This window comes from Ovis canadensis, chromosome 22 (assembly GCF_042477335.2).
Source record: "Ovis canadensis isolate MfBH-ARS-UI-01 breed Bighorn chromosome 22, ARS-UI_OviCan_v2, whole genome shotgun sequence".
NCBI classification, from domain to species: domain Eukaryota; kingdom Metazoa; phylum Chordata; class Mammalia; order Artiodactyla; family Bovidae; genus Ovis; species Ovis canadensis.
The window spans coordinates 65,381,090-65,393,328 of record NC_091266.1 but is presented as its reverse complement, the minus strand read 5'-3'; the positions used below and the strand labels follow the sequence as shown (position 1 = coordinate 65,393,328).

Genomic DNA, 12,239 nt, shown 5'->3' with positions numbered 1-12,239 from the left:
AAACTTATTTCTTCCAAGGGTGTTTTTTCTTAAACCAGGCACCACCCTCCAAATAAAGTTGCATTCCTATAGGGTGAGGGTGTAGTGAGTTACAATCAAGAAAGGAATTTATTTAACCCAAGGTTAACATGATTAGTCTTAAAGGTTAATACTTATTTCTCCTATATGCTTAAAGGTTAATACTTATTTCTCCTATATGTTTAAAGGTTAATACTTATTTCTCCTATATGTTAGTTATATTCATTATAAGGGTAGGGAACATGGAGATTTAGCAGCAAACATCAGCCCAACAAATGAAAATCCTTTCACCAATGCTCCTCTTAAGATCTGTTTAGTCTTAAGATATGATAAAGCTACATTCTTAGATAGCAAGGACACAGTGATTTATAACAAAGTACAGTGATCTATTACAAAAGAGAAAATCTATTAACTCAAAAAGTCTAGTATTGCTAACATCAAAAACTACTATATTTCCTTTGCTATATTCCAAATACATTGATTAATATATTCCCAGGTGCCTAAGGATATAGAGGCCTGGTGGCAATCATTGACTCAACAACAACAAAAAGTCCTATGCTAATTAAGACTCTCAAAATACTCCAAAACTCTCTGTGCTGTTTATGGTTGAGAGGTAGTAAACAATCATGTGGCAGGAGTATGGATAATCCTGTCACACAAGCTAGTCTGTCAGCAGAGAGGTTTGACCTGAGACATCCTTGTCCCACCCAGAGCAGGGAATTAGTAGCAATTATTGACACAACAAATGAAGAGACCCTTCACCAATATAATTCCTAACCAACTATACTAATAATTTCTAACTCCCCAAAAGAATTTGCCTTTAGTAAGTCTAAAACATCTCATGCCTCTCAGGTTGGGAGGCTGTAAACAATCACATGTGGCCGGACAAACCTATACAGGTGGGCTAGATAACCTTCAGAGGAGTCCGTAAACTGAAACACTCTTGTCACACCCAGGAATTTTTATTGCCTTGGAGCTGCGCGTTTACTCCTTCTCCAAGAGAAACGGTTATGGGGGAGAGCCCCCCGTAAAGTCAGAGGTGTAGACTTTATGAGAGCATAAAACAGACTCTGGTTTTGGGGTTAGATGCTCGGGAACAGGGGGTTTCCTGAGGCTTGATCACGCCTTTGTGTATGCCAAGCCTCCTTCCTCATGACCTTTGCCATGGGCGGAATTCCTCACGCTGGCCCCCGGCAGAACAGGAGGACGGGATCCCCGGGACGCTGGCCTTGGCCAGGTCTGCACCTCGCCATGCTGACCAGCAGCCCGGAAGTCTATTCTAGAAGATGGGGTTCCAGGAGTTCAGCCTTCACCTCCTCCTTCCAGGGTCAGAGCCAGGAAACCCTCAGGGCTCCCAAGGGGGCAGCTTGGAGGAACAAGGGGGCTGGAGGAACGTGCTCCCTCTGCCCGCCTGCAGCCCCCGCCCTCGCACTGGCCAGCCCAGCACCCTGCCCGCCCCCCACGGCGCTCCTGTGGGGCGGCTCTCCGTCCCTGGGATCTCTCTGTGTCTCTCCTTCCTCTGTGGGTCCCCCAGGGCCTGCAGCTCTTGCTAAGGTGCCACCTGGGGGGCAGTAAAGCTGGACTTCGGCCAGGTTCCCAGGGGCCGTGGTTTTTATGGAGGGGGAGATCTGAGGGTCAGTGCCCCCTCCAGCCTCTTTCAGGACCACACACAGCAGACCTGAGTGCGTCCCTTTTAGGTTCTTCAGCATGAGTGACATCTCTTCCTTTATTTTATTATCACATTCTTCAGTGGAGTCCAATACCTCTAAAATTGGCCAATAATTTTGGCCCTCCCCAGTGGTTTATTTTGCAACCTGGAAAACAGCTTCTCTTGTCTGAGTTACTTTGATATAAAATGAGGTGATTGTTTCCACTCTGCTCAAGCATTGCAGAAATTATTTTTAAGATGATGGTTACAGGGAGACAGGATTCAAGATTAGAACTCCACTCATTATTCTCCTTAAGACATTTCCCTGAGCAGGTGATGTTCTGTTGGTGCTCGGAGGTGAGAACACTCGTTTATGGAAGTGGCATCTCTAGATTGTGGCAAACACAAAAGCTGGGGCCCCGTGATGCCTGGATTGCCGTCTGGCACCCCACGTCCTGCAGAGGCTTCTCCAGGAGTGGTGGTCACCTCTGTTTCCAAGCACAGCCCCCGCTGCAGGGACCAATCTATCGCTTACAACGTCTGTAGGCGGAGGCCAGTGTGCACGTGGGGTTTAGTGGTGTGGACAGGCTTTGTCAGCCTTCCCACCAAGGCCCGTTTCTGCAACAACCAGGGAACTCAAGCCATCCTGGTGCCCCTGCAACTTCACGGGCACCCCCAGGAAGTCACTGCCAGGGTCGTGCAGTGCAGGCCATCTGCAGATCAGGGGCCCCCTCAGTCTAAGGGAGATTCCCCACTGATTGCAAATGGGTCAGAGGAGGCCGGTTCCCAGGGAGCAACCCTTCAGAAGTCACTCTTGGTTTTCAGGACAGAAAAGGTCAATTGTCTTCTTCGTTTTCCTTCTTGGGGTTAATCCACTTCCTTTTTCCCCAGCAGGAAACCAAGTTCCCAGTTGGCATCTTCTGTTTCTTGTGATATTCTGCAGACAGTTCCAGACGTCCTGTTGACTTTCAGAATCCCAGAATGTGGCAGCAATGCAGGAGACCCGGGTTCCATCCCTGGATCAGGAAGACTCTCTGGAGGAGGAAATGGCAACCCACTCCAGTATTCTTGCCTGGAGAATCCCATGGACAGAGGAGCCTGGTGGGCTATAGTCCATGGGGTCACAAAGAGTCAGACTGGCTGAATGAATCACACACACACACACACACACACACACACACACACACGCACACATTTGAGGAGACAGACCAAGAGAGGACAAAATGTGTTGGATTAAAATGAGGTTCAAGTTCAGAATCACCTTTTGAATTAGAAGAGGCTGACATACTTTCATATATTTTTGGTAAATTAGACAATTTTGACTTGTCTGCAGTGTTTCTTCATTTCAGAAATTAAAAGAGCAATCTGTAAATGTTTGAAAGAATCCTTGTGCTTGATCCAGTAGAAGGAGCCTCGGCTGAAGTGCCAGCTACATCACTGCCCCGCTGCTGACATCAGTCAGCTGTCTCTGGTCTGAGACCTGACACTAGGCAGACACCTCTGAGTCCTTACGTCTCTGGTCCTAAGGGAACAGGTGGCTTCGAGGGGACGCCTGAGCAACAGGTGACGGGCTGGCGGCCCCCGAGCTCAGGTCCACCTGGCTCTTGTTTCAGGGAGGCGAGGTTGATCGACTGCTGAGCTGTCTTGCCCACGAGAAGGAACGGACGAGCTACTGCCCCGTCCCCCTGCCCCGGGCTATTGTGTATCCCCTGCCGTCCCCCTCATCAACTCCCACAGCATCATTTCTTTTTGTTTCATTCTGTTTTTAAAAGGTTTTTTTTTTCTGATCTTTGGGCCTAGCCATGTGGCATGTAAGATCTTAAGTCCCCAGGCAGGGATCAGACTGGAGTCCCCTGCATTGGAAGCACAGAGTCTCAGCCACTGGACCGCCAGGGAAGTCCCCTGCAGCATGCTGGGGGCGGCTCACTTCTCGCCCTTCTCCCCCGGCTTGTGCCCGTGTGCAGCCAGGGCTGCGCTGGGTTCCGTACAAGGACAGAGTGTGTGTGCATCTCACGGCGGTTCTCACACAGATACCATTTCTCCTTCCTGGCTTCCGTGCAACCTGCCCGGGCCTTCTCCTTGCTCAGCCCTGCTGGGAGGAAAAGCAAACTGCAGCCCGTCTGAGAGCTCTTCAAACCTCAGAGCTGAGCTGGATCAAGAGACCACCCTGCCTCCCTCACAGCATGGAAATGTATCGTGGGCACCCCTAAGCTTGTCAGGGTCTTATGACTTGTTCATTTCCCTCCATAAACTAGTTTTCTTTGACACCCAAGGGGGTGTTTGTTGGCGACACCATAGGGTTTGTGCAGAGGTCGAAGTGCAAGGGGGTGAAGTAGGTCAGAGGCCCGGAGTGGCCCTGGGGGAGCCGTCACATCAGCCCTTCCAGGATGGATGGGGAGACGCAGGCTTTACAGGGGGCTCTGGGCCCTGACCCAGCCATGCAGCAAGGGGGCTTTAGAGCGACGATCAGGACCGTCTTCCTGAAGAAGCCGTCCTATGACCAATGCCAGGCATGCAGCCGAAATGCTGGACTTGACGAACCAATTTCTTTACGGGATCAAGTGTTTTCAATAAATGAAAAAAAGAATGTTTTCTCAGGTAATGAGGGAACTCACATAAGCAAGACTGCTGTCATTGAGAATGACGTTGTGACGAGCGCGGATGCTATCAGCTTCCTTGCACGTTTTTTACAGCGTGCATTATTGGCCGGAGGCAAGAATCTGCTCCTCACATTTCAGGGATACCTGATCGCTTTGTTTTCTCTCTGGAGCCCCCCCCCCAACCCCTCTCCCCCCGTGTCAGCACACACCCCCATCCTGGAACGACCGCTGTAGTCTGGGAAGGAGCCCAGACCACGTGCTTAGGTGGTGAACAGCCATCTGCTCATTGCTGTTCATGCCTCAGACCCCTGGAAGCTGCCTGCCCTGCAATTAGAAATCAGAGCCTAGGCTTGTAATCAGACCGTTCCACCTCCTTGCAAGTCCAAGCTCTCCTCTTCCTTCCTGGGGCCTTGCTGGGGGGCCTTGGGGGGCGTTCAGCTGCTTCCTGTTCTCTGACCTCCTTTGCAGAGCAGGGGTCTAGGGCCCCAGGTCCTTCGGGAGGCTCTGGGGAGGTTCTCCAGCCGAGATCTCTAGGGCAAGGCAGGGCGCCACGTTCCCAGCTCCTTTCCTCAGGAGAGCTGCTCTGGTGGGGTCTCCGATGCTGCTTTCCACAGCTGTCTCCTCGGCGGACCCCCCAGCACAGGCGCTTGCACATTTCTGCCTGGTGCAGACGTCTTTCCGAGGTCACCCGCATCCAGACGTCATTGCAACCCCCGTCCGCCCACCCTGGGCTCCAGCTCCCCACTCTGTTCCTCAGTTGCAGCAGCGAGAACCGCTGGGTTCCAGGGCTGCTCCCTAAATGCCTCCTGCAAACCAGCCCCCACCTTGCGCAGAGCCTGTGGCCGGCAGGATCGGGGCCTGAGCTGAAGCTGAGGCTCCCTGATTCCTGACTGCTTATCTGTCAGCGCCCGTGGGAGGCCTGGGGCCAGGGCGCTGAGAATCTACTGCTGATACAGTGGGATGTCATGCTCTTTCCACCTGCAGAGGAGCATCTTGTTGCTGGGAGCTGCCAGGGGGTAGAGCTCTGGGGTCTGCGGCCCTAAGGGGCCCCCACGTGGAGGAGAGGAGCAAGCAGCCCCGGGAGGCGGTATGGGCCGAGTGGCCCTGCCGTGGGCATTGATGAGGCTACGCTAACTCGGGCACGCGGCCCCCCCACAGCGTAACCCGTGGGGGGCACAGCCGTGGGGCTTCACGTAACCCGTGGGAGGCACAGCCGCAGGGCTTCACGATGACGCCCTCCCCGTGGGACTCTGCTCTCTGGGCCGCTCTCGTCTCTCCCTCTGATGTTTCAAGCAGAGCTCCGGTGTTGCCCAGCTAGGGACCATCTTCCTGCATCGCCCTCCTATATCGGCTCCTCTGTCTTGTGTGGGTGGCGTGATCTGTTTTGCAGACACGGGAAGTGGGTGGTCAGGACTGTCCCATCTGGAGCCAGCCTCCTGGCCTCACATAGCCCTTCGCGTCTCGACAAGAAGCGGGCTTTGGCGGAGGGGCTCATTCTCGCAGGTTCTGGAAGCTGCCCGGGGGGCTCTGCTCATCACCATGAAGGACGATGAAGTAAAGCCCCACTGCCCTCCAGGGCGGAGAATGGTGTGAAATTTATCTATTGACTCAGATTGGGTTTACGGTTCAGTGAAGGGCTGGGAGCTCATCCCCCCAGTCTGGGGGTGAAATGGCCCCATAGGTGGTGTCTCCAGGCCCGAGGCAGGCCTCTGGGTGGTGGTCCCAGCAGCCTGGGAGGTGAGTGGTTGGCACTGGCGCCCTTGTACAGACGGAGAGTGCGGTCTAGGCTCCAGACACACTTGGTGTGGAGAAGCGAGGGGAGCAGGAGGCCCACGAGGTCCGGGGTCCACACTTGGTCTGTTTGCCCCCAGCCTCAGCTCAGGGCCCCCAAGCAGCCAGGACCAGCCAGCTGGCCCTGGGGCAGAGCCCACAGGCCCGGCTTCCCTTCAGAGCGACATCACGGACAAGGGGCCTGGCTGTGCTCAGGGGCACCTCTGTCTATCCAGCCCTGCCTGTGACAGATGGAGGCCAGGCCTCGTGGCTGGCTTCTGCCTGCTTTTGTCTTGTCCAGACGAAGCTCCTCTGTGTGGACTGGATGTTTGGTCCCGGTCCAGAGCTGACCTGAGGGCCCAGAGGCAGCTCTGAGATCAGCTGTTAGTGTCCGCAGGGAGGTGCTTCCTCACCCAGGGCTCTGGAGAGGCTGCCCCGGAGCCCGGACTCAGCTCTGCAGCCTCTAGGGGGGCGGGTATTGATGCCACTGTGGCCGCCACAGTTGGGCTCCACATGGGAGCCAAGCCCAAGCACGCTCACACACGCACGTACAAGCACACACGCACACACACACGCACACACACGCACACATATGCACACATGCACACACGCACACACACACAGGCACACATATGCACACACATGCACGCACATATGCACACACGCACACACATGCACTCACACACATGCACACACGTGCACACATATGCACACACATGCACGCACATATATGCACACACACATGCACACACTCACACATATGCACACACACACACTGATCCCCTGTGTCCTTCCTTCCTCCATCCAACTGGGCAGAAACCACCCCAGAATCCTCCCAGACGTGTTGCACAGGCGGAGTTCCAGGTCACACAACCCCTTCTGGACCCTTCCAGGGTCCCCTCGGTGGATGTATCTCTTTGTGAGGCTGGTTTATGGTTGGGTGGCTTGGAGTTTCCACTCATTCTTGGCCCTAACTGCGTGGCTAACTTTGCCGCCTGTCACTGCCTACAGACGTCTGAGGCTGCACAGTGTCTTAGAATAAGAGGGAGCCTGACTCCATCTCCAGCCTCAGGCTTCTGGCACTTTCCGCCTCCTCCGTCGGGCAGTGACTGTCTGCACAGCGGAAGCTCTGAGAGGGCTGCCCGTGGAGCCAGGGCCTGCGATAGTGACCGGTGAACAGTGGTCGCCAGGGTGTGGCTAGCGTGAACCCCGTTCCTGCTCGGGACTGGGGGCCAGGGTGGCCCGTCACAGCCGCTGATACAGCCTGCTGGCTCAGCCGCCGCACTGGCCCCTGGTCCTTGTGGGAGAGGCCTGGGTCCTGTCCATCGTGGCCCACGTGGCCCGGCCCAGCGTGCGTGGCCAAGCGCTTCATGGCCAGTGGACACCAAGCCCCGGTGGAGGCTCTGTCAGCAGCGCGGACGGCACAGCCTCCCGCGAGACGCAATGGGTGCGCCACCACTTGGAATTCCCGAGCCTGCTCTTCGTCCCTTTCCGGGTTTACAAACTGATGCGGTGCTAACGATGGTTGTTTTGGTCCCACAGATAAAAGCAGAGAGCGCAGCCGGGCGCCCTGCCCACCGGCCCTGGTGCTGCACACAGAGAGGAAGAGCCCGGCGGGGGATGGAGAGGACAAGGTTGGTGGCCGCAAGATGCAAAACCCCCGGCTGGGGGCCCTGGGGGCCCGCACACCCTTCTCCCTATTTCCCACCTGACACTCAGCAGCAGCGCTTGGCAGTCCCCTCTGTGGTACCAGGCCGCTGCCAGCTGGACCGCTGCAGAAACCAGCAGAAGGAAGGGGCATCTGGGAGCCAAGCAGGAGCAGCCTGGCCTTCCCGTCTCTGTCCAGTCCAGAGCTCACTGGCAGGCTCTGCTCGGAGGGGCTTGGGTGGTGACCCTGGGTTCTCACGCGTGCTGCCCCCCGTCTCAGAAGGCGAGTGCACACAGGCGGCCGGTCTCTGCAGCTGGACACCCCTTGGGTGAAGCTGTAATCTGCACTTGGTTTCACTGTTACAGGAAAACCAATGCACGCCTGTGTTTCCTGAACACAGAATCTCAGGTCCTTCCCGACAAAGCGGCATTTTATAGACTGACCGAGAACGTGTTGAGTGCATTTCTTTTCCCACGAATAACCAAGAAGTCAACTTTTACTGCTGCCTTTGAAAGTCACAAATGGCGCATAACATGCTCTGATCCGTCGGACACCCTGGCGGCCTGTGGTCTGATCCATCGGTTGGCCTCTGGTCTGAGCCGTCGGACACCCTGGTGGCCTCTGGTCTGATTCGTTGGACACACTGGTGGCCTGTGGTCTGATCCATCGGTTGGCCTCTGGTCTGAGCCGTCGGACACCCTGGCGGCCTCTGGTCTGATCCATCGGTTGGCCTCTGGTCTGAGCCGTCGGACACCCTGGCGGCCTCTGGTCTGCCCCAGTATTGTGTGAACATTCTCTCTTCCTGTGTTGCTATCAGCCTTGTCTCTACCTCGGCCTGTTAGGTCCCCCGTTCCTGTGGTTGTCCTATTCCTTCCCCATTAGCGACATCCCTGGGCACCCTCACCTGTGGTCCCAACCATCCTCTCCATCACTAGTGCTGGGGCTAGATGGTGTAAATGAGTCACGAACAATAGAGCAAATTAATCTCTTGCTTCCCGATGAAGGATTTCTCTCTATGAGGTGAACATCCGTGCCAGAATTACATATTTATTAAACAGATCGTCTTTCTTCTGCTTTAACTACTGTCTCTATCTCTGCACTCTGTGCGTCTAATTCACTTTTATTACTTCAGCGCAGAGGGGAATTTTATGCCATGATTAGCCGTCTTTATCACCAACAAGAAATCATAGCCAGTGTACGGCACCAGAAGACGACCTTGGTAATTAGCTGGAGAATCCCAGCATCGCTGAATTTAAGTGTTAGTCTCTATCACAAATCATGTCCCACTGTATTTCCCTGAAAAAATTATTAAGGGGAATCTTCTACTCAGAGGCCCCTCATTGGGTTCCATTGTTCAGTTAGCTTCGTAATGAAAATCTCCCCTCGTTTTCCTAATTGGATTAGTAATATAAACTCTGGTCTCAACATACCCTTATATTTTTAACACAACTGTTTCTGAATACACCCTGTTATGTTCATTATTTATCCTGAACTTATTTTCTCATAGGAAACTAAGACATTTTCTACTACCCCAAAATTCTAAAAAAAAAAAAAGTTGTTCATGAATTTAGGAATAATCATATAAATTACAAACCGTTTATTCCGTGTAATTACCTGTCACAACGAATGAAGGGCACCGGGCAGACCCCAGTAAGATACCAGGATGGTTGGGTGCGAAAGAGACGACCCCTCAAGTCCTGGCTCTTACTTGTCTAACATTTAATGAATGCGATTCCCAGGGGCCACTCTGGACCTGGTCCGCTGACCTTTGCATCCCAGGCCTCCCTGCTCGTCCTCTGGCCCGCTCTGCTGACACTGGCCGTTCACTCCCGGTGATGTGGGCCCTGCTAGGAGGAGGTCTCACGTCACTGCCTGTGATTTCACTGCAGCTTTAAGCGACTTCTTTGGGGTTTATAGCCCCTGGTGATCTTTTAACTTTATGTTTGAATCTTACATTTCAGTGCTGTCAGAACCCAGCACTTTCCTCGCTAACAACCTTTCGAGAGGAAGCTGGGAGGTGGGGATGAGCTGTGGTCCCAGGGCGGCCCTTGGGCCCCCTGGACAAGCATCTGGGCCTTTGGTGCAACGGCCCTGTCCTTGCGCGGCCACCCACCAGCGGTGCCCCACAAGGCGGGGAGCCTCGGCGTCCTGGGCGTTCGATCATTCCGACAACCGGCTAACCATGTCCTTACCTACACTGCCTCATAGAGTGCTGACACGGATGGTGGTAGAAAAAGTTTCTCAGCTTTCAGGATGACATTTAATTTTTTCTAAATGAATCTAGAGCTTTAGTTGCCCAACAGACATGGGTTTGGGTGGACCGGGAGATGGTGACGGACAGGGGGGCCTGGCATGCTGCGGTTCACGGGGCCGCAAAGAGTCGGACACAACTGAGTGACTGAACTGAACTGAACTGAACTGAAATATCTCAGCTCGGAAACTGGTTGCTGTTTGGAATAATGCACTAGGGCCTTGTAATCATCGATTTTTCGAGAGAAAGAAAATGCGGTCCTTATTGTATTATTCTAAATTTGAGATCAAAATAATGGAAACAGGCGGTAGAAGGAAAGAAATGTTTCCTTGTCCCTAGAATGTATTGTGCTCACCATGGTTTCATTTTTCTCTTGCTGCTGCTAAGTCGCTCAGTGGTGTCCGACTCTTCGCGACCCCATGGGCTGCAGCCCACCAGGCTCCTCCGCCCATGGGGTTTTCCAGGCAGGAGCCCTGGAGCGGGCTGCCACTGCCTTCTCCCGTTTTTCCTCTTAGAACTGCTCAAACTTTGAGACAGCACTGACTTCTTAAAACACTTTTCTCGTGGTAATTTTTCAGCTCTACCTTTAGGAGTTTGCTTCTGTTTCCTTTTGTTCAAGGGCCTCCCTGGTGGCTCAGACGGTAAAGCGTCTGCCTGCAACGCGGGAGACCTGGGTTCAATCTGTGGGTGGGGTAGATCCCCTGGAGAAGGGGATGACTACCCACTCCAGTATTCTTGCCTGGAGAATCCCATGGACAGATGAGCCTGGCGGGCTACGGTCCATGGGGTCACAAAGAGCTGGACGCAGCTGAGTGACTAACACTTTCGCTTTTCATGTTCCCTTTGTTTAACAAAATCCAATGTCTCTTGTATATCCGTGCAGCTAAAGAAGTCAATCTGAATCTTGGACGCACGTTTATGTTGGTGGTATAATTGCCTATGTTTTCTGATCTCAGAAAAACATGTAATTCTGTCCAGATTCTATCCATAATAAGCAATGGGTCAGGCGTCCTAGCTGTAGTTTTTTGTTTTGTTTTTTAACTTTAGAAAATAAATCTTCATTTTCTTCTTGGGGATATCACGTTCAGACACTCTTTTCTACGTGAAGACAGAGGCCCCACTGTGTATCAGTCAGTGGCACCCTGTGAAACGGGCTGTGAACTCTGCCCCAGGTGGACACTCCAGAAATGGGGGGCATCCTTGGAGTGACGGGACGCTGCAAGGACACACGCTTGTTGCTTCCCCTGCCTGCCAGGGACGGGCTGGGCCAGCCCAGCCTCCCAGGGCCGTCACTGCTCGGAGGGTTTCCACCACTGGAGGCTGGGCCCGGTGGCCCCATGAGCCTGTTTCCAGAGACGAGTCCAGGGGGCTTTCTGCCCCCGGACGCTGGGGCGTTCAGAAGCGATCTCTCAGCTGCTCTGCCTGTGTCTGTCTCTGCAGAAGCAGGCAGCCAAGCCAATTTGGGATAATTACAGGGAGGCCCTAGTCTAGGTCGCTCAGCACTGTCAGCTGTGCCGTGAAGTCTAAAGGCTCACGTGGCCCCCAGGCCCGCGCGCTGGCTCTGCTGAGCCGGTCACTGCCTAATAGCCGCTGTGGGCAGGTCTGCCTGCAGGAGACTAGTTACTCTCTACTCGGTTGCCTCTAATTGAAGAGGAGTGTTTCAGTTTGTTTTAAAGAGCTTTCCTGCTCTCTATTCACAGGAGCCTCCGTCGATCCTGGTGACCAGCGAGGATAGCACGCCCAAAGGCACGAGGCCCGTGGCCTCCGCCCCGGTGCCGGGATCCCCCTGGTAAGACAGCCCGCACCTGGGGCTTGGGGAGACAGCCCCGGCTGACCCAGCGCTCGTTGTCTCCACCAAAGAGAAATGCATATCCTGTGGGAAATGCTGTTTTACACGAAGCAATTTGCCGCTCCTGGCGGGTAGAGTTCCACACCGTTGTCACCATCTGCCAAAAGAAAGATAGCATTTAAGTGATAAGTTATCCTGCTCCAATATATTTGCAAATATGCATTAAAGTAGGAAGGCCGTTGTGTATTGATCTGCGCAAGGCCGTGTCTGCAGAGACGGCGGCACGCCTTGCACTTCAAAGGCCTTTCCGTGGACTCCAGGAAAAGCATAACCGAGGAGCTGTTAATTAAAGACATGCCTGCTCTTTGTGGCTGCCCTGTGAGGATTCCCGTTCTCTGCTCCTCCACACTCAAAGCGCCCTCCGCGAGGGAGCCGCCGACTCTGGTTTTCAAAAACGTCCTTTTATAATGGAGTAATTTAGAATCAGAAAAAAAAAAGGTTATTATAGTAAAATT

At 53.7% G+C, this 12,239-nt stretch overlaps 1 protein-coding gene across 1 annotated transcript in view; it reads left to right on the top strand.

The window, feature by feature from the left end:
- TCERG1L (transcription elongation regulator 1 like) overlaps positions 1–12,239 on the top strand; it is a 197,247-nt gene that overhangs the window by 123,443 nt on the left and 61,565 nt on the right. The window contains exons 5-6 of the mRNA XM_069567708.1: positions 7,579–7,670; positions 11,636–11,724. Of these exons, the coding sequence (XP_069423809.1) occupies positions 7,579–7,670; positions 11,636–11,724 (181 nt within the window). The remainder of the gene's footprint in view (positions 1–7,578; positions 7,671–11,635; positions 11,725–12,239) is intronic.